Source organism: Pinus tabuliformis, chromosome 1_2 (assembly GCF_031772625.1).
Source record: "Pinus tabuliformis cultivar Carrire ecotype Pingquan chromosome 1_2, CPIR1, whole genome shotgun sequence".
Classification (NCBI taxonomy): domain Eukaryota; kingdom Viridiplantae; phylum Streptophyta; class Pinopsida; order Pinales; family Pinaceae; genus Pinus; species Pinus tabuliformis.
Window position 1 is genome coordinate 388,317,910 of NC_142298.1, and position 23,255 is coordinate 388,341,164.

A 23,255-nucleotide genomic window follows, 5' to 3' on the forward strand; every position below is an offset into this window, starting at 1 on the left:
GGTGTGAACCGTAAAGGTTGGAAGGTGATTTTTCAGGGTGCAGGGGAGCTTAATATAAAATACTGCTCGAGTAACTAATGGATTTGAAATTGAGATGAGAAATAAAAAAGGATAGGCAAAACAGATCAAAACCTGGCAGAAAGTGAAGAAACTGCTGCAATGTATCCTAGAAATGCCTGTATTGGGTGACATAAAAGACCTTCGTAGGTTAGAGCCTATGGAGGAACATGCTTGCACCAGTGGAGGAGCCAACGTTCAGCATGAATTAAAAAATAATACATAATGGAACCAATTTTTTCATAGCCGCAGTAATCGAGAACCATGTGTCGAATGAAGAGCATGAAATTCTAGTCCATGGCCACATGCAAAAAAAGGAGGAAGGTATCATTAAATTCTCTTTAATTATATTTATAAATCGAGGACAAAGTGTGTCTTGAGTGCTTCATAAATAACGTTCATGCCCACGAATTTTAGTTATAAGAAACATATGGGAATATTTTTTTAATGGTTAAAACAAAACTTTTATTATTCAATGGTTTTACTTTTTGCAAAAAAAAAAGTAAAACATTTAAAAAGAAGAGGAAGTGGGTATGTGAAGGTTATAAAGTATTTCTTTTGGAGAGATAAGTAGTGTTTGTACATTATTTTTATGTAATGGAGTGATAAGGTAATGGGAAGGTAATTTTATAAGAAAAGGTATTTTTTGAAATAAGATGTGTTTTCTTATTTCTAAAGTGATGTTTTTGGAGTAATAAGGGTATGTTTTAATATTTTGGAGTGATAAGTTTTTTGGAGTGAGAAGTAAGAGGTGATTTTTCTATATTTTGCCGAGATAAGGAGTATTTTTAATGGAGTAATAAGTGATTTTGTGGAGTCATAAGCTGCATATTTTGTAAATTTGGAGCGATAAGTGAATTTGTTTGGGTGAAAGACATTATTGTAATCCAAAGTAATCTTTTACTTTGAGAGTGATTGAGTCAGTGAAGGCAATTTTTGAAGACAATTTGCTTCCGAAGTTTGCAAGTGTGACATTCTCATTGAGAAGTTTACACTACAAAGTTGTGACATTGAAGAATGATGTACTCCAATAATTAATAAAATCATAATTTTTTGGAGGTGATTGTGTCCTAGATCCACCCGAAATTGAATAAGGGGATCTTAGGTACACCATGTGTATGTTTGTGATGGTGCATGATTCTTGATATTGTTTTTTGTTTTGTGTCTAGTTTTAACACTAACCTTCATGTGCTATCTTTCTAATATGGTACACATGTAGCATACAACACATGAAAAACTTGCATGCACATTCCATTCAAGCTTATGTAATAAAGCAAACTGCAAGCAATCAAGAATCAACAATACATAGTCAAGTTGTCAAAGACATTTCTACATCAACATCCAATCAAGTTGTCATCTACATCAACAATTTTTGCAGCCTCTCAACAACAACTTTTTGGAAATTGCACTTGCACCATTTTTTTAATAATATCAATACAAAACTGTAACTTGCAAATCTTAATTTGTAAGTCAGATTGTACTCAAAGTCAAATTTAACTGAATTGTACGAGTGCATTCTCAGTTGTAACTGACACCCTAATTTGAATTGCTAATGTGAATACATTAAGTCAAGTAAGTATTCAACTGAGTCATCAAGATTGAACTTGTCATTTGTTTCTTGGGTGCATTTTCGATAATGTTCGACACCCTTCCTTTTTTTAAATCAGCACATTTAGTGAGTACATTCAAGAATTCACAAAGTGTCAGTAATCAATCAAGCAAGTTCAAGCAATCCATCTAGCAAGTAATCATCATCAAACAAGTGTATTCTATTCTTTAAGTGAGAAGTAAGCAATAAATCAAGCAAGTGTGTCATTCAAACAACATAAAGTAAGTGTGTCATTCAAACAATCAAAGCAAGCGAGCGTGTCAAAATCAAGTGTGAAAGTTCAAAGCATGACATCTACAACAAACAAGCCAGTGTGAAGTTGATTGAAGCATTCACAAAGTGTCAGTGAAGCATTCAAGCAAAGCGATCATCATCAAGCGGGCCTGAATTCAAAGTGAACAAGTTCACATGGCGAAAAGCATTCAGTTGTTAAAGATTTTTAACAATTTGATCCTCTCAAGTGATGAAGACATGGTACAAATCAGCAAAGCAACTGTTGTTTATATTTCAATGAATCTACAACAAGCACATGAAACAATTGAGTTCCTTCAACTGGAGTCGCAACTTCAAAGAGATGAGTTGCAACAGAAGGGTGATGTTTCCAAGTCTTTCATCCATACTGATGAAGATAAAGATGTTCATTCCAAGTCACTGATCCAACCAACTTCAAGCGTCGAAGTGGTCCCTAATCCAGTTCAACTTTCTTCCAAACCAATCATCAAGCCATGGGAAGAACTCCAATGTAAAAAAAATTGGCAAGGATTAGGATATGACAAAGATGATGCCAAATTTCATATTCCAGATTATTCAAGTCCCATTAATTTCATCAGTGCAGGATTTCTTGATCAAATAACATCAACTATCCATGAGAAAGTTGTAGACAAACAGACATGTGAGCAAATTGAAGTTGCAATCAAACCAAAATGTCTTCATTGTCAAAGAATCGATCATCTGGAAGATCAATGTTTTGATCTCCATCCTTGTCACCATTGTGGCAAGTCAAATCATTCATCAGTGAAATGTAGCAAACAACAACAATCAACCAGATTGAAGATCGATTATTCATGGATTGATCCTTGGGAATGGTCATCCACGGTCAGAAGATTGTGTAAGTTTTACAAAATAATTCACTCACAAATATTGCAGCCAGAAGTAAAAATGAATATGGTACTCTCGTGCAGTTGAATGGGGGATTAAAACAGTGAAACTCTCCTACACCTGAAGGGGGGGAGTTCAAAATTTAGAAATAATTTGAAGAAGATTGTCTCTCCTTTCAGCTAACAAAAGGGGAAAATGCCAATGAAATTGATAATGGTTGTCAAACTGAAATTCTTGATAATATTAGCGAAGTAGCTAGTGGGCATCTTCAAATCAGCCAGTGGGCATATTCAAATCAGCCAGTGGGTATCAACAATAAAAGCTGCAGTGAGCAGTTTTCGACATCAACAAATTCGCCAATGGGTGATTGACAACAAAGTCGGGAGTGAGTAGTTTTCAAACACAGCAAAGGCAACAATGATTTATTTTTCAAAGTCATCAGCCAGTGGGCGATCATCATCAGCAAATACGCCAGTGGGCATTCATCATATTTTGTCAGTGGACACAGGATGTTGATTGCAAGAAAATGATAGATGGATCCTTTTGAAACTTGGCACGTGATGGAGTTTTCAAGCGACATTCAGAGGTGAATCAGACATGTAGATGATTCATGTTCTCTTCAGATTTGAGTTTTTTCAACATCCAGCTTTGGCGGTTTTTCAGGCAAATGTCTTTTGAGGATCAACTTGAGAACTTGGAAGAGGGTTCCTTGTTCTTATTTTGGATTTATCATTGAGGGGGGGAATGTTAGCCTCAATCTCATAATAAAACAATTATAAATCTAGAAATCATAATTAAATAAATCAAATCTTGAGAATTAGAAGATAGTTCCTCAAACTAGGAAGTTTAGTTAGGATGAGAGATTCTCTCCAACTAGTTCTCCTAGATTGGTGTTTTGTTGAGAAAATTTCTCAACCAATTTTGTTCAAGATAGATGCACTATCTTGAGACAACTTCCTCATGTATTTATATGTATCATAAACATTATTTTAATAATGAGAAATTCATGAGAATGAGAGACTACAGGAAAGTCTCTCATGCCTTTTCCACCATGTCTGGTTTTTCTATATGTCTGATATTTATTTTATGAGTGTCAGTGTGTTATTAGTGTGTTTATTAGTTTTCTTCATATTTAAAATGATTATATTAATATTAGATGAATTTACTTATTTTGATAAAATTAATCATATGTTCGTTAGATTTTCTTTGGCCGCACATTACTGGAACCAACCTAGATCCATCTTAACTCTAGGTCTATCAAGTGCTGAGAGGGATCAAATCTCTCGAGGTACAAACCTTTCCTCAAGTTTTTCACTCAAAAAAGAGGTTTTCACCTCAAGAGATGTGATCCCTCTCGTCTCTTGATAGATCCAAAGTTAAGATAGAACTAGGCTGGTTTTATTTTAAAATTGAGGAAATCAAAAATATTTTTGAAAGTATCTTTTCATTAAAATAATAATTCTTTACTTTTAATTACATAAATTGATATAAAACTAGCTTGGATCTATCTTAATTTTGGATTTACCAAGGGCAAAGGGGATCAAATCTCTTTTCACTTTAAAAAAGGTTTGTATATGAAGAGATCTTATGCCTCTGACACTTGGTAACATAGGAGTAATATGATTGAATTGTTAATTATAATTATAACTATTAATTTTATATTTCACTTTACTTATTTTTATTTTAATAATTTACCCCAACTTTATTTTTCTTAAAAATTTTCACATTAAATTTTATTTTACGAAGTTTCCTCAAATTAGATGTTAAAATTTATTTTCAAATAAAATAAATTGGCTATATAGAATGGGTTGTTAAGGCATTTCTTATGATGTTATTGGTTTAAACTTTGATTAGCTCAGTGTGCCATGTGTGAGGCAATGTGGGTACACTTGGAGTTGATTGTGGTAGTGGATAGAATCGATCCTTAAGTACAAACATGCTATAGTTGTCTATTCTCTAATATACAAAAAAATAACAATAATAATAATAATCTTATTTTTTTTATTTTATTGAATTAATTATTTATCAAAATTAGATTTTATTAAAAGCACATGATTTTATTGGAAGTACTTTAGGTGATGGAAATAAAGGAAACTAGTTTTTTTGTAAGCATTTTCTAAATTGTATATCCACTCAAACACTCTCATAGAAAAAAAGTCTTGACCCCACCCATCAAGCAAGCCACCCAATGTCCCCTTGATGGCCCCCTCTCACTCTTTAGACTACAAGAAGGATATCCTTATCTAAGGGGGAATCTTTAAATATTGAACTAATCTAGGTCATTGAGTAATGAAGGGAAGTTCCTTAATGAAGACTAGTGATTTGAAACTACTCACTCTCAAAGTAAAAGGTTAGGGATAAGTGTGTGAATAGTCAAACAAACCATGAATTATTAACAAATTTTGAATGATTTTGATTACACAACTATGCTTATTCATGCAACCAAATTATACTTGAAAAATGGAATATAAAGATTGCTCAATTAACCATATAGCATGAGATGCTAGTGAAGCATATATAAAATGGCATAATAAAAAGAGAAAATGAATCACAAATTGTCTATACAAGTAAGGCATTAGATCATTCATTCATCATATTCATGAGCATTGGATATTGAGAGTTCGTTATCATCATCAAGAGACCATTCCACAATTAAGAGATCATACACCAACAATATTAACTATGTTTGGGACAACAAAGAGTTATGTGTTTACGATGATAAATAAAGGAAATATTCAAACTTATCGTTGTTACTAAGGACAATGAAGACAACAAAGTTGAATGTGGACAACTTACACATTTGTAACATTCAAATGTCATCCATTTATCATCATGCAAGTTGCATGAAGGAAATTTGGTAGTGGTATTAAGTGAATATTCTTTGATCAAAGTTCATACCCTCTCCTTAGCACTACCACTTTGCAAGATGAAGAAGAAATGTGAAATATATGTGGAAACAACTAAATAAGTTGGAAAGTTTGTTGCAACATATATAGGTGGTTATGTTGTGTTTCAAAAGGAGGTGTTGGCCCACTCCCCTTTTCAATAATTTGTCAACCTTTGAATTTGATTCCCTGTGAATGTGATCAAATTATATGACCCTAAAGATTATAATAAGCTCCATAATTTTAATCATCCTTTGATCCAATAAAGAACTGTACAAGGAAGTATAACATTTCATCTAATCTAAAACAACCTTTGAATCCACTATGACTTGTAAGTTTAGATTGTTGAAGTGACGCAATTAAAATGACTAACATAAACGACTAATTCATATTATTGTAGTTTTTGTTAGGTAGCCATATTTGTTTTCCTATACTAAACTAGTCATTTATGTTAGTCATCCTTAGTAGTATTACTTATTATCTAGTTGTATATTTTAACTGGTGACTAAAATAGTCATTTATGTTAGTCGTTTTTAGTTGGGTTTCTTAATATTGCTAATTTTTTGTAGTATTTCACTTGGAAAAGTTGTGGTGGCTAACATTTTTAGTCACCAAGTCTCTAATTTTACCATTTTCTACTAGTGGGACAAGGTAATGATTCTCTCAAATTTTTTGAACAAATGTGGCAATTAGGTATTAGGTCAAAACATATTCAACTTATGTTTTTTCTACCTATGGATATGTAGGCCTAGGGCATGAAGAAGGCAGTACCCAAATTGCATGAGCTAGTATTGGAGAAGCATGCCAAAATGCCTTGAAGGGATTTGGTTTAGATTGGTATGAGTCATAACCAATGTTATGACTCAAAGATAATGATAGGTGAGTTGTGGTTAAGTGGTTAAAACTTAATTCAAATAAATTTCAATACTTAAACCAAAGTTCAAAACCCCCTGAAAGCATTTTGTCATGTGAATGCAACCAATGGAATCAATTGATGCATCCACACTGACGGATAACTATTGCATCCTAGACCAAGCTGAAAGACCTACCAATACTGAGTGAATTTGGTGTAATTTTATCAGAGCCAGTCGTTTTTTTTCTCAAAACCAGTCTGAAATAGGCCTCCAAACCGGCATATTTCACCGAACTGACCGGTTCAGAACCGGTTCTGTGTAGTTTGTACCTATGCAGGGCAACATAAAAAAAAAAAATTCCTTTTTTTTGTTTTTTTATTTTATTTTTTCAGTTGGTTGGCCCACTTCTAATTCTCCCCTAGGCTAGCCTAATATTCAAGCTTATGGCCCTCAGCCTAATAATCAAGCCTATGGCCCTAGTATTGCTATGCAATTCATGGTAAAGTTAAATTCTTAAAGTAAAAGGATGAAAATGAAAGATAAAGGAGAATGTCACTTTTACTTAAATTTCTAACATTACCATGAAATGACTCAGTATGTTTGAGAGTGGTTCCAACCTCATTGGATTTCATATGGAGAAAGTAGAATTTTAGATTTCACTCAAAATCCAGCAAACTTAACAGTTTTTTAGGATTTTAGGATTGGGGGGATTGCAACGTTTCCATTGGATTTTTTCATGTACAAGGGTATGGAACTAGTATTTAATAAAGATAATCAAGCCCTCTATGTACTTTTATGTTAGTGGCATTGGTTGTCGAACTCCTCTATCATGACTCTACTAAAAATGTACCCATCACTCAAACAAAATCTTGACATGACATGTTACATTTTTTCTATCTTATTTTAATGCCTAAATGGTTATATTGATGACAAAGACCCCAATATAGGCTATTATTTTGATGATATGTAGGCATTTTTTGTAGCATGATTTTTTTGGATGTTAGAGGCCATCTAGAGCCTATTTGTTGATTTATTTTCGGTTCAAAGATGGATTGCACCCAATGCTATTTTGGTTATGTGCACCCTTACATGCAATGTAAATGAGAACTTTTGCATATTTGTGTATAAATGGTTTAGGTTCATATGGATGCACATGAATATATCTGTCTTTATTTAAAATATAAATATTTTATGTGTTTTTGGTAAACCGATTTTTTTTTCGGGTTTTTACTGGTTTGAGTCCAATTCCGACTGGTTCTCGGTTCACAATGTTTTTCAGTTCGATCAACAATTCGTTTCTGATAACATTGATTTGGTGCAATAAATGACCTATACCAAATATTGATGCCATGAATATCAAAAATTCAAATTTATATGCCATAAATTCATTAAACAACATTTTGACATAAAAAAATCATTTAAAATGTAGATAGCCATAAGCATCCTCAAATACATAAATTTGTGTATTTGATCTAAACAAAACTCGCCCAAAAGGGAAAAAATAAAGTGAATTTTTAGTTTATTTAGCTCAACTTATCTGCAAGCCCCCAACCATTGCAACATGTCAAGGACCATAGTCATCATAGAGATAAATACAAGGCATGCACTTGTTACAAATTAAGTTTTCACTTCTTCACTTAGAAAGGAGTCACTAGGTAAAACACTACAAGCTTAAGATTAGTCATGGTATCATTTGTATGTTACTTGCAAAACACTGCCAAGATAATAAAACCTTAGGTGGACAAACCCTTGCCTCTTACAACATGTTTCCATATTTCCTAATTACTTGCTAACAACCTCTCTTAGAAATGAACAGGGATTCATCGACTATTAAGTTGGTTTTAGCAAAAATGGAAGGTTTCAAAGTAGTACCTAATAATGTTATGCAAAAAGAAATCAAAAGGTAAAATTTTAGCTCTCGAATTTATCCAAAAAAAAAAGTAACGCATTTTGAAGCAAACAAGTCTTCAAATATTTGCATTATTTGTATCCAAAGCAAACAAATATTGCATAACTCATTGTTGAACTCCAAGAAAAAACCAAAACACTATCATGGAATGCAAAACAAAAATATAGACAAAAAACATGTTCAGCCCAAAAATTTCTCAATGCAGATGCATAAATAACTCAAGAGGTCACGATTTACATACTTGTTGATGTATTCCCTTCCTTTTTCAACAGATATTTGATGGGGCTCTGAATATGCTCTCTATGTCTGTCACTCAACTGTGAATTTGCCCACCTCTTCAATAGCATCAAAGTTTTTTCTACTTCTCTTATATCCATGGAAAAGACCTCCAAATAGCCCTTTCAAAACCAAAATAACCCACCCCCTTCCCACGAAATGTAGAAATTAATCGACCACCTGAGGCATGGGTGGCAAAGGCACAAAAGTTGAAAAGGCTAAAAACCTAGCTTTTTCTTTTAAGTTGGTTTTTGTGTGCAAGGAAAGTTATAAAGCTAACTAAATTTGTAAAGCTAAAAGTTGTAAGAATGAATAGCTGCCTCAAATCCCTTAGTGGAAGCTTTTGTTAACTTTGAAAATAATTGGAAATAAAAATAATAGGAGGATAAAATCAGCAACAACAGTCCTAAATCATCCTTTGGACATTGAAAAGAGACCGAATGCCATGTTTAAGGAATTATGCTTTAATCCCTTCATCATATAGCACTCTATTGGTACTCATAGCTCTTACTACTCTCCTGGTGTCCCTCTGAGTGAAAAGGAAATGTGAGGAAGGGGGGAGGGGATGCGGAATAATATGTTGTCAAGGGATGTTGGAAAGGGAGGTTGTGTGAGAGAATAGGGACTAGGGGTTAAGGTTGGGAAGGATGGCTCAGTTCCTAGGAAAAAGGGTACACCAAAATTCTTTCGAGTGTAAAGGACCTCACAAAATTATCACCTCCTCTAGGAGAGAAATGTTCCTTTGTAGAGGGCTACATTCCTTAACTAATAGCTTCCTTACTTTGGGGTTTTTTTCATCCTTGATAGAGGGCTTTTTTGTCTTTGTTCCTTTGCAACTTCCAGAGGGTAAACCCTTGAAGAAGAGCTCAGAAATGAGATGGCAAGAAGCAACGTTGTGAGGATTTACTCCATACTCCCGACATACTCACCCAACAAGCAAAAGGTGTCATTGTTGACTCAAGTACAAGGATAAAGACCACACCTTGAAAGGGATTATTTACAGGTAAACTTATGGTATTCCTATGGCCTTGTGAGAGTATAATTCTAGCTCTAAGAAGATCTACCACTTCTGAAAGACTCGAGAAGCTTTGAGACATAATATGTGTGTAAAAAAATCATAGATAATTTCCCTGAGACCAGCCAATAGAGTTCAAAGAAAATCCTAGAAAAATTAGGTTTCCATAGAGGAACCTTCCTAACAATATATTTCGAGACTCAAATTACCACTCTTAGTTGGCACCGACAGAGTCATAAATTAGCAGCCCAGTATAAAAAAAATCAAGAAAAAGAAGTATGATACAACAAGATTTTTTTTTTTCACATGTAGATAATTTATATTCAATCATTGATAATGGTCATTCATCTTTAGCACAACACTATTATCAATGCACCATTCAAATTTTAGAGTAATCTCTAAATAGTAAAATTAAACCGCAAAAAAATGTTCTATGGGATGTAACGGAAAAAACATGTGGCAGCTACTACTCGTTATACCTGGATAAAGTCCTCTTGGGATTTAGTCTACAGGGGGAAATGGGGAATATAAATGCATTCAACCCAATTTGAGAAAACAAACAGTTCGACATTTAGCAGAGAAGTGGGCAGAGAATGTGTAGTACCTACTTTGGGAGCTCCCTTGGGATGCATTTACGAGCATTCTGCATTTCTGTCTAAGGCACAGATGATGAATATAGTACTAGATATTTAATGAATGTGATTGTGTATGTGGATCTGCTTTGCGACATTTGGGAGACTAATTCCCACTCTATGATTTCTTGTATGTATTTTCCTTTGTGCTTTACAGACAATTTTTTTAGCAGACGAAGCTGCCTGAGATACTGTTCATCACTAGTAGTTGTGTGGTATAAGTAGAAATGGGAGAAGGAGGAGGGGGAGGGGCATTGTGATTCCACTTTTGTCTCTTATATACAAATATGTAATTATTCAAAACCTTCCATTCATCTTCTACTACCAAATCAATGCCCACATCTAGGACCAATAGTCTCTGTTGTGATTCATTTAGGACTGTGAAGGATTGAGCCTTAAAAAACCAAGAGAGAAGGGAACACAATTGAAAACTGGGTATGTGAAAAAGGGGAAATAAAAAATGGTGTGGTTTTGAACGACTTGGAGTGGTTGTGAATCACTTGGCGCAACGAGTGGAGGGAAAATCAAATTTTCATCTCTCCTCATAAAAATGTATGGTTGCATTTAGCTGCAATCGTTAATTACAGTATGGAATATTGTGTATATTTTCTATTTTATTGTGCATCTAAAAAAATTCAATTCGAAAAGAATATTTACTTCTATTATTATTATGTTGGTATAAATTTAAGTATTTGGTACAATATTATAGAACAAAGTTTTAAATATTTTTTTAAAGATTAGTATATTAATTTATTAATTTAAAATTGTTTTAAAAAAATCAATTGAATGAATTTTAAAAGCATTAATATAGTTGAGATTTTTTCCTAAAACATAATTAATATTTGAATTTTTTATTTATATTTAAAAGATAGAGCAAATTTTAAAAGCACATAAAATAACATAAGTATATTTTCTTTTTAAGAGATCACAAGTTCAAAACCTGAGGGGTAGAGTATGTATGCCTTCATAGACTTAGCAATCAATGATTATTATCTAATTTTAAGGTCAGTAGACTTAGCAGTCAATGATTATTATCCAATCTTAAGGTCATGGCCAAGCCAGACACCAAATTGGTGTATGAGACCCCTTTGTTTGTGGGACAAGGGACCCACCTCCGCACAATGATTTGACGGCTATGTCTACAAAGACATACATACTCTACCCCCTTCAAGTTTTGAACCTATGACCTCTTAGGAGGAAACACGTGCTCTTAACCATTAGGCCCATTCAAGTTGTGTATAAAGAAGACAATTTAAATTTACACACTTTACATTTTCATTGCATTGTAAATTTATGAAATTGTTAGTTTATTTTTTGGTTAACTTTTCTAATTGCACCAAGAGGCGCTTGCAAGTAATGTAATGTAATGTCCTATAAACATTTTGGCTCAAAGTAAATAAAAATCAGAATAATAAAATAAAATAAGTGTTTAAAGAAGTATAATCTTTTTGCTAATCTATAATAACTTTGAATCTCTTATATCACTTCTAAGTTTAGATTGTTGAAGTGACACATTTAAAATGATGAACATAAACAACTAATTTGTATTATTATAGTACTTGTTAGGTAGTCATATTTTTGTTCCTAGATTAGTCATTCACGTTAGTCATTTTTAGTTGTATTACTTATAATCTAGTCATATATTTTAACTCAGGACTAAATTAGTCATTTATGTTAGTCATTTTTAGTTGGGTCACTTAAGATTGTTCATTTTTGGTAGTATTTCACTTGGAAAGTTGCAGTGACAAACTATTTTAGTCACCTAGTCATTAATTTCACCATTTTCTACTAGTGTCTCTTTGTAGTGTATTCTTGGTTTAGGTAGCTGTGACCTTTGTTTTTTCTTTGGTTGGATATGTTAAATGATGGAGCATTTTGTCCATGCTACAGAGAGACTCTCTTCTTTGAGCTACAATGTATCCTCCTTTTGTTTAGGTAATGAAAGCCAGGTTTTTTTTTTCCTTTTGAAAAAGAAAATATAGATTGAATAAAACTATGTGCCAAGGTTTATAAGGGTGAAAACATTTCATCTTGGATCAGGGAGAACACACTCACGTGAGTAAAATGATTAGGTACTTCGATTCACATTCTCTTCATTGTTAGAAATGGTAATTACTCTGACATGTGGAGTTCGCTAAACATAGATAGTCAGTTAACTAAGTGATTGAGTGATTGAGTGTTTGATTGCTGATTCAAGTCAAGTGATAGACAACTTTTAGTGTGTGGTTTCATGTGGTTGCGAGTCAAGATATTTTAGTCAAGTCACTAGTTGGAAAAGGATAAATACCCTTTACTGGGTTCATTGTAAGTATCATGTTTTGTGTGATCAATAGAAGAGCAATAACTTGTGCTTTATGTGTGAATTTATGCCTTGTCTCCTCTGCCTTTCCAACAAATTGGTATGAGAGCTAGGTTAAGCTAGAGCTTTCAAACTAGGAGAGCCTGCTTGCAAAACGTCATTCAAACAGGGAGAGCCTACTTGTAGAACCACACTGTGTGAGTTAATTCACGCTGGATGAGAATACCGAAGTATTTTTAGTTTGTCGCTGTAAAGAAAGGAATGTGTCATCTCCATTGTCCTGAGCCAACGGTGGAGTCACTGTCAACAGTTCATAGAGTTGTAGTTGTCGTTTTGTTTTAAAGCAAAGTGAGGGCTGAAGTCATGATTGCATAAAACATCATCGTTATATTCTCGCGCATGTGAGTCGCCCAAGTGTTCGAACAAATTTAAGTTTTTGTTAAAGTCAATTTTATTCCAAAGTTTTTTTAGAAGACGAAGTCAAATTTTTTAAAATGGGCATAGCCAAGGTTTAATTGAAAGGCTTTTATTTTAAAACAATCGCCCAAAATTTGGAAGGTTTATTTTGGTTGAAGTTTAAGAAGGAATATGTATTTAAGTTTAAGTGAATTCAAAAGTGTGAATGTTTTATGATCATAATGAAAAATAATGTTCGTACATAAAAGTAATTTTTTATTTTCACAAAAAAGGAAAAAGGTTTTTTATTAGAAATCGTGTTTAGGGTTTTGTAAAAGTTCATTTTCTTGTTAAAAAAAATTTGTTTCGTGGAGAATGACAGTTTTTGTTGTGAAGATTGTGCCTTACGAGGCACATATCGAAAAATATATTTTTTTTTGTGGGCGATATGGAAGACAACCTCATGCAATCAACAAAGAAACTATAAGAAAAGGAATGACAATAGTCATGGGTCGCAAAGTGTGATTGAATCATATTAAGAAAATAAATAAAAAAGAAGAGGCAAAGATCATGGTCATGGTTAGAGAGGTTCAGGACAAAGCCGAGGAACTCAGAAGTCGAGAAAAAGATGAAGAAGAATTTGGTGCAAGCGGAAGTGACATGCAACAATAGGTTATGTCACAAGCAAAGAAGTCAGTCGCAGATCTGAGAGTAGATGAGAAAGACTCTGAGAGGAAAACAGAGCTTGGAAAATCCCACTCAAAAGTGGACGATGGTTTTCAAAACCATAAAATTGAAACCCATTATGCAAGCATGCATATGGATGAAGAAGATGCAACAAAGATTGCAAAGAGAGAAGCAAGAGCTTATGTGTGTGAAGCAGAGAAAGAGCGTATAAATGCTCAAGGAATCCACTGTAACGTGGATGATGCAGATGATGGTGAATCCCATTGTGATGAGACAAATGTTGATGATGACTACAAAATTATATGTGAATTGGTGAATCCAGTCGCAGCTGATGGATTTTGTGAAGTTGAAATTGTCAATGAAATTGACAATGAGCACATGGATGCTCAGATATCCCACCATAGTGTGGATGAACATTATGTTGATGTTATGTGTGGTTTCTTTTTGAAACAAAGATTGATTGTGGCAATATGGTAAGTGCAATGTTTGATGAAACATTGAAGGTTGAATCTACCACTGTAGCAGCAAGATATGAAGAATTTGGAACTGCTCATGAAGCAGTATGTCATCTAGCAGCAGTTGATGATCAAGAACAAGATAAAGTGATTGAAGATTTTTTGATGAGAATATCCACTAATAGCATAACAGTGGAAGACAACCTCCATGCAATTGAAGCTCTCACTGAAGAGTGTAATAAAGATGTTTTTAACATTGTTTTTGAATATACAGTTGTTCAAAATAGCATGGGCGAAAAAGTTGAAAACAAGGTTGTTAATAAATTTGATGCATATTTGAAGCTCAATGAAGAATGGATTCAGAAACCATTAAAACAAATTGATGTGAGTCTTAAAGCAGCAACTGGAATAAAATAATTGAATGAAATGGTGAATAATGATCTTGAGTGTGCAAATTACAGGAAAAAAGCAGCAGTACCTGATGATGAAAGTGAAAATAATGATATGGATGTTTCTGAAGAGATAAGATTTTGCTATCAAGAAATATGGTAGAAAGAAACTCAGGAATATAAAGCACAAGAAGTAAAGCAAAGAAGAAAGTTTGAAGATGCAATGCTATGGTAGCAGTCCATAGTTGAACAAATATTTGAAGAGGAAGTTGTAGAATACATGATCCAATTGTTTTTCAGAACAAGTTCAAAATAAGTCAAAGAAAAATTGCAACAACAACAAGTGAATAAAGCCTACAACAAAAAAGTTCAACAGAGAATCAAGCAATTTCGAGGATTTACAGTTTGGAAGAAGCGAAAAAAAAAATGCAAAATTGTGAAAGTCTTGAGTCATTGTAAGCCTAGCTGAGACATAGACAGGCAGGCATGGTTGAGTGATAATTGAAACCATTTCTATTGTAAGCTTAGCAGACAAAGTTGAGTTATGTTTGAGTTATGATGAGTCATACGATCATAATTAAGGGGGAATATTAGAAATTGTAATTACTCCTGCATGTGGAGTTGGCTAGTTTCTTCATTTCTTGGTGCAGGTCTTCCATTGTTCCGGGTTGTCTAAGCATGTCCTGGACTTCTTCAAAAAACGGCTTGTATGTTAACCCTTGCCACATGCAATATTTTGTTTTGTGATCTTCATCATCAATTTGCTACAACATAAGTTTATAATAATAATAAAAAAAAATTCTTCATGACTCCACTTCATGAAAATATCATTAATGTTTTCATCATTTATGTTATCTTCAACATTCATTTTCTATGCCTGCACACTGGAAACCAATGTTAGAATTAAAATTATTTGCAAAACCACATTGGTCATGTTCCTTCTACTCTGCAATGAGAACTTCCTTCTCTACCTCTACCTCTTTCTCTATCTCTATCTCTATTGCTTTCTCTTTGTGGGATTCCTTCTTTGCCTCTGTTTCTTCTACTGCTTCAAGGTGGATTTCTTCCATTTGGTTTGTAGACTCTAGTGGTATTCTCTCACCATATAACCTCATGTTGATATCATGTTTTTGTTGCATCATCTGCAACCATTCATCATTAGCCAACAATTCTTTAAAAAAATTTACATCAACAATATTAATTGTTGGATTCACCATAGCATTGACTGTTCTAATGGAAGCTTCACTGTCATCAGTAAGCACTATTGCTTGATTCACCAAATTTCAATCAACAAGCTTTGTTGCTGGAATCACCAACTTGTTATCAACAAATCTGTTACTAGAATCACCCAATTTTCATTCACTTTTGGTTGTGAACAGTGGTGTTCACGAACATCTGTGTGCTCCTTCCCTGCTTTTTCTGTAAATTCTTCACTCATCATCAACTTCTCACTGAGCATAGTGGGATTCACCAAATTCTTCATCTTCAACTTGATTACTCCCCATTAGACGAAAACTCCTCTTAAGGGTATCCCAGGCCTCATTGGTTGTCTTTGCTTTATTAATTCTAGTTGTTGCTTCAACTTTCTTAGTCTCTTGGCTTTTCACATTTGTTGAGTGTTGACTCACTATGACTCAACAAGCCAAACAAAATGTAAGCATAGTTATTGCCTACAAATTCTCTACAGAAAAAATGTTTTCACAAACCCCTTTTATATTTAAAAAAAAAAAACAATATTACAATGCTTATATCCAACAACACTACCCCTTTGTTTAAAAAAATAAATTATATAAACCCAATAAACTATTAAAAAATAACATAAGCTCACTTTCTTTAAAACAAATTCAAATGAAATAAAAAAAAAACTTTGCATTATCCCCTTTGAAAAATCTTTAACGAGAGCCCTTTAAATCAAGGAGGAACACTTTTTAAATAAATCCTTTTTAAACGTACGAAGCCACTTAAAATTTTGAGACGAAGGCCCTTATGAAATTGTTTGAAAAAGAATGGACATTTATAAAAGCGTCGTTTTTTAACCCGAATGTTTGTCGTTTAGTGCAGAACCGAAATGACCTTAAACAAAAAATAGTTGTTTTTTCATTTTAAAATTTCATGACCAAAGAATGAATAATAACATGGAAAAGAGATTGGTTTTCTCAATCAATTAAATAAGTTTATATTGGAGACATCAACATTAAATGATTGGAGTGAGATTAAACTAAAGTGGACTAACTGAAGTTGAATTAGGACAATTGGATAGACAGACCTAGCAGGTGGTTAGAATTAAATTCTCCAACACCAAATAAATGTAATTTATGGTTTAGTAGCTATAGTATTAATCCTTTAGTGTGAAGTGTCTTTTTACTTCAGTGAATAGTGGTGGGAGTAATTTGGTGAACACGAAATCTTTCAATCTGATCAATATTATTTAAATCATAATTACAAGAAAAAATTCAAGAATATACATCTTACAAATATTCAAAAATATTATTTTTCATAGAAAAAAAAACTCATGAATTCTCCTAATATTTAAAATGTTATAAACATTTAGTTTAAAATAATAAAAAAACAATATGTATAATTTTATTAATATTACATGATAAGAAAAATATAAAACAAAATTTATTAATTACAAAACAAAATCTCAAAAATCTAAATATGAAATATAAGTTTGAAATGATCTCACATATTCACAAATAAATTTATCTCTCAAGTATTAAATAAAATTTAGATAATATTAAAAGCTATCTCTAACATATAGCATTTAGAGACCATTAACCTATATAATATAAATTTATTCAACAATAATATCAACAAATTAATCTCTTTAGCCGTGATCCATTAAATCATGTGGGTGGACAGGAACGTGATAATTGTGATCTAGAATCCAAAAAGATTTTTCACCAAAAAGTAAAATAAGTTTGAGTAAATATGTTATTTTTTCTGAATTTTTTAAAACAAAAATATTTGGTTTTCAAACATTACCGTACCGTATTGAAACCTAAGTATTAGTCCACGAAGATAATCGTATTACTGAATTTTCGTACTTTTTGTGCGAATTCGGCGAATTATACCAAAATGATGTTGAAAATGGGATGGTGAAACACACTTGTTACTTGCGAATTCACATTTATAGGATTTTTTTAGTGCCCTTTTATGATACTTTTCTGCTAGACTGTGGTCCATTATCGGTTCTTCTTCACTGGATGAAAACATACTTGTTAACTTCGAGTATACATTAATTAAGATTTTTTCATGCCTATCCTATAATGATGCTTTTATGTGACATGGTTTTGAATCAGTGACAATTTAAGATGAAGAAGCTATGGCTGAAGGAATTTTTGAGTTGTAACTACTTGGTCGTGATCAAAATAACACTGAATTATTGTAATTGATTTGCAATTTTATATTGTTTTTAACTTAGTTTTGAATTTTTAATTTTAAAATTAGAAATATATATTTTGTGATATAATAAGAAAATTAATTCAATTTAATTCATAATTTCTATTTAATAGTAAGATCAAAGATTTATTGTAGTTTTTAATTTAATTTGGTTAACATTGGATACATTGAATGTTTCCCATCTATGTATCAATGGTTGCATATCATCTCTTAGATCTTGGAGCATGCCATTATAAACCACTTGCGATTTGGACAGTATTCCATGTCATGTGGGATTCTCGACATCCACCCCAAATCTGTCATGATATTATTTTTATCTCACAAATACTTATTATCTTGTTTTGGGCGATGTTATGCTAACGTCTCCTTAAGTGGCTTTATTCCATGTACGTCTACTTTCCTTGAAGCTCGTGTTTTATGTCAGTCTTGCATTTGGGCGGGTCATCAGATTTATTTCTCTTTATTGCGTCCAACTACTTGTTGTCATTCTCTCCTTGTATATGACATCGATTACCCGCATCTGCCATATATGTCATATATGTTGTGGTTTCCTGGGTCGAGGGGTATGGATGTCCTCGATTCGAACACGTTGGCCCAGGAGGCCTTTATCAAGGCCACCATGGAAGCTGAGTCACGCAGGCAAATTGTATATGGAGGCGGATGCCAGAGTGGCACTCAATCACTGGACGACTGGCACAATATTTTAGGAGATGTTTTTGTGCCAGATGGCGACCATGCGTCCCTTGATTAGCGGGGTGGTGCGCATGCAGGGAATGAACATCGATCCAAGCATCGGGTTAGTTTTATTAGGACTTCATCCCCACCACCCGCCCTGGTTTTCGACATCGAGAAGTTGAACAACTGCATAACCAGTCTACAGAAACGCGCCCTTGTTGGTCGTTGGCATTTTTCGGAGCGATGTGATGCAGAAATGAGAATTTGAGTGGGAAAGAAGTGGAAAATGATCCTAGGCTACGTGCCTATTGTTGTGCGGTTGCTTTGGGGTTGGTATAGTTTTCATTTTCTTAGTCAAGATGACCTGCAGAAGATTAAATAAATCTCATGGATTGATGGACATAGCTTTCTCGAATTACATTCCTAGTATATTGGCTTTAATTTCCTAAACAATACCCCACAGAACAAGTTAATATGGGTGAAGTTGCCTGGTTTACCTATCGAGCTCTGGACAAAGCAGGCCTTGATGGACATTGGTAATACTATTGGGAAATTTTTTTATGTGGATCCTTGGTGTCTAGCCCACCTAATAAACAGGTCGCGTGGATCCTTATTGAGAAGGAGTATCGAGGTGGCTTCCTGGATCATATAGCTTTGCACTCGGGGGAGACTAATTTAACTCAGCAACTGGATTATTGGGGGGTACCTTTCAGATGTTCACTATGCCATCATACAGGACATGTACTGGCTCATTGTCCTTGGTACCTGGGTGCTAGATTTCAAGGTTAGAACTGTATGGGGGTGCCGGTGAAGTCTCAACATGGCGCTGCTCATTATCAAGGCAGAGACCCTCGTCAGAACTCAGGTATGCAATATGATTCCCATACTTTCCGTCAATTTGTACATGACTCCTCGAGATATGGCTCTTCTCCCATCACCATTTTGTGATCTCCTTTATCATCTGTGAAGTCTTACCTACTTGAACCTATCTGTTCTCGTTAGACCATTCGACCCCCTTCCCCAATTATCGTTCCCCCCTGTCATGATATTCCCAGCCTATTTTTGTCTCATGACATCCCCTCTACATCACATGCTACCTATGTACCAGCTCCGTCACCTCTGCATAATTCTAATCGATATCAAGGCCATAGGAATAGTAGTACCTCACCAGATACTCCACTCGTCTCCCCTACAAACTCCGTGGGTAGTGATTTGGATTATCTCCTCCAAAGGAAGACTCTTGACTTGCGCACTCTCACCATTCACAAGTTGTCGGGGCCACCTTCTCCACATATCAGTCCCACCTCAGCTGGAAACATAATTGTCCGCTGTAAGAATAACCGTGGAAGTCGCCATTTTCGGGGACGGGCCAGACAAAATACTTTTAATTCCCCTATTGACTGATTTTTAATTGATGTGCCTATCGCTGATGTACCTACTTCTCGGGCCCTTGGAGCATGGATGCCTGCACAAGGTTTGCCATGACTTCCATCTTATCACTTAATATTCGGGGATTGGGGACCCCCTCAAAGTTCCTGGCTCTTAAACACCTTTTTCTCTCTGTACATCCTTGCATTATTCTGCTTCAAGAAACTATGCATTCGGTTTCACATGTAATTATATTTCTGGAAAATGTTTCTGGAATGGCACATCACCGCCACGGCTGCTATTGGTTTATTTGGAGGCCTTGTGGCATTATGGGATCCCCATTGGGTTCGGGCTAAGGCATTCTCATGTTTTGTTGGGATCTTACTTGAAGGACATATCCATGGACAAAAGGATCGTATCCACATCTTGAATTTGTATGGTCCATATAGAAATAGGGAGGTTTTTTGGGAGAAGTTGTTTTCATCTGGGATTATGGATCTAAATTTTCTTACTATAACGGGTGACTTTACTTTCACTGTTGGCTTGGACGAAGTGTGGGGAGTATCCAGAAAAATCGACCCATTGGCGGGTATGATTCGTGAAGCAATTATTGATCACAACTTAGTTGATATATGTCCACAGAAGATGGTTCCCACATGGGACAATGGCAGAAAGGGTTCGACAACGTGGAAAAAAGGCTGGATTGGTTTATTTTACATGAGAGCTTGATGGAGCGTCTTGGCAATGTCCATACGGAGGTTATCAATAACCATTTCTCTGATCACATGCCCATTACTCTGCAATGGCAAGCGGAGGTTTTTAGACACGGGATGCCATTTAAATTTAACTGCACTTGGCTTGAGGACCAAGATTTTAACTCTTTTGTACACAAGATATGGACCCGAGAGCATATATCGGGAATATCCCCTATGGAACACATCCTGGAAAAGTTGTCTATTCTTCGAAGGGAAGTTAAAGCATGGCAGAAAAAGAAGGCTAAAGACCAGCAGAAAGAATTATCTGATATTCAGCAAGAACTGGACTCATTTCTGCCCTCGATGATTTCTCATGTACTTCCTGATGATATCAGGACTCGTATCCATGAATTAGAGCTAAAAAAGAAGGGGATTTTATCTACTTATGAATCCACATGGCGCCTGAAGAGCAGGGTTCTATGGATTAAGGAAGGGGACAGAAACATGAAGTTCTTTCATCGGTATGCTAACCATAGGTGCAAAATAAATACCATTTGGGAAATATATGATGAAGATGGTCAGTGCTTTCAGTCGCATGAGGATATAAGTAGGGTTATTGTCGCACATTTTCAAAATGCATATGATCGTAAGGGGGAGGCTGATGGGGGAGCCATGCTATGGGTTGTGGACCTATACCCCACTATGTTTGATGATGCTGATAATGAAAATCTATTTAAAGAAGTCACTGAAGAGGAGCTCCTGGAGGTCTTAAAATCTTTTAAGGGGGACAAGATTCCGAGTCCAGATGGATGGTCGGTTGAAATATTCACTCACTTTTTCAACATTTTTAAAAGAGACCTCCTGAATATGGTGGAGGAGTCGAGGATCATGGGGAAAATCCACCCGCACATAAATTCAACTTATATCGCTCTCATCCCGAAGTGACGATCCTCCATGGTTTTCTCTGATTTCAGGCCCATATCTTTATGCAATCTTATTTATAAGATCATCTCAAAAACTATTGCCAGTCAGATGCAGACTACTCTGTCCCGGTTTATTTCACCCAAACAATATGGATTTCTACAGGACCGGAAAATCCATGATGTCGTTGCCATTGCACAGGAATGTATGCATTCGATACATACCAAGCACTTAAATGTTGCCATAATGAAGGTAGATCTTCAGAAGGCGTATGACTGTTTAGATTGGGGTTACCTTAGATTGGTATTGTATAAGATCGGGTTGCAGCCCAGAAGCGTGGCTTGGATCATGGCTTGTGTCTCCAATATAAATTATGCGGTGATTATCAATGGATATCCTACCCTATTTCTCAGGGCCGGACGGGGATTGAGATAGGGCTACTCACTATCTCCACTTTTATTCATCCTGGCTATGGATGGACTGAGCTTGCAAATAAAAAAAGAGGTGAATGATGATCAGTTTCAGGCACTGGTAATTGGGAACAACATCAAGATTTCACATGGTTTTTTCGTCGATGATGTACTCATCATGGGTATGTTGAATCGTCTCGCATGGCTGAATCTTTTTCATATTTTTAAAAATTTTGCTAAAGCAATTGGGTTGAATATGAACTTGCAAAAATCTATTGTATATCATGATATGAGCAATATGGAGGTCATTGATTAGTATAAGGAACCTATTTGGTATTGAGGCGGAACTGATGCAAACTGGTATGAAGTATCTTGGATATCACATTAAGCCAAGTTGTTATAGAAATATTGATTGGCAGTGGCTAGTAGACCGGTTCTTCAAAAGAGTTTCTGGGTGGGAATATCGGTGCTTGTCCCTGGGTGGATGCGCTATCCTCACTCAGGTTGTTCTTACCCACCTGGGGGTTTATTGGGCTCACTTATTTTATATTCCACAAGCCATCATTAATAGTATTAATCGTATTATTGCCAATTTCATTTGGGTGGGTTGTAATGGACAACATAAATACCACTTGACTAAAATGTCTCACATAACTTGCCCAAAAAGAATGGGGGGATGGGGTATTATGAACCTCAGGCTATTTGGTTGTTCGCTACTGATAAAATCCTTATGGCGGGCTATATTTGGATCAGGTATATGGAGCAGAGTGATTCGACAAAAATATTTAAAGAACCAGGATTTTCTATACTGGTTTCGAAAGGATAGCATTGGCATTCCACATGGGTCGGCCATATGGCATAGTCTTCAAAGGGTTGCTAAATTTTTCATACAACACCTGGTATGGAATATGGGAACGGGTCACTCTATTATCATTGGGGTGGATCACATTCTGGGAGCCGACGGGGATTGTTGTATATCTGAGTTTCTCATCGGTTTTTTATATGGGAAAGGCATATACTTCTGGAATCAACTCATTTCAGCTTGGAGGGACCAATCCCCTATATGGAAAACCTCACAAGAACTGGGTCTGGCTGGAATATTGGCTTTGGAATGGAAACAAATATGTGCGGGCTTAAAAGTAGTGGGCATATGCCGAGAGGCACAAAGTGATAGTTTGGTATGGTTGGGGAGAATGAAAGCTGGTAATATTATGGTTGCTGAC

General features: G+C 34.9%; 1 protein-coding gene across 1 annotated transcript; it reads left to right on the plus strand.

Annotated features, from left to right (window-relative positions):
• Positions 1 to 20,734: 20,734 nt before the first annotated feature.
• On the plus strand, positions 20,735 to 21,646 carry LOC149206002 (uncharacterized). The gene has a single exon (XM_089397564.1). The coding sequence runs from the start codon at positions 20,735 to 20,737 to the stop codon at positions 21,644 to 21,646; it is 912 nt and encodes a 303-aa protein (XP_089253690.1).
• The last annotated feature ends 1,609 nt before the right edge of the window (positions 21,647 to 23,255 follow it).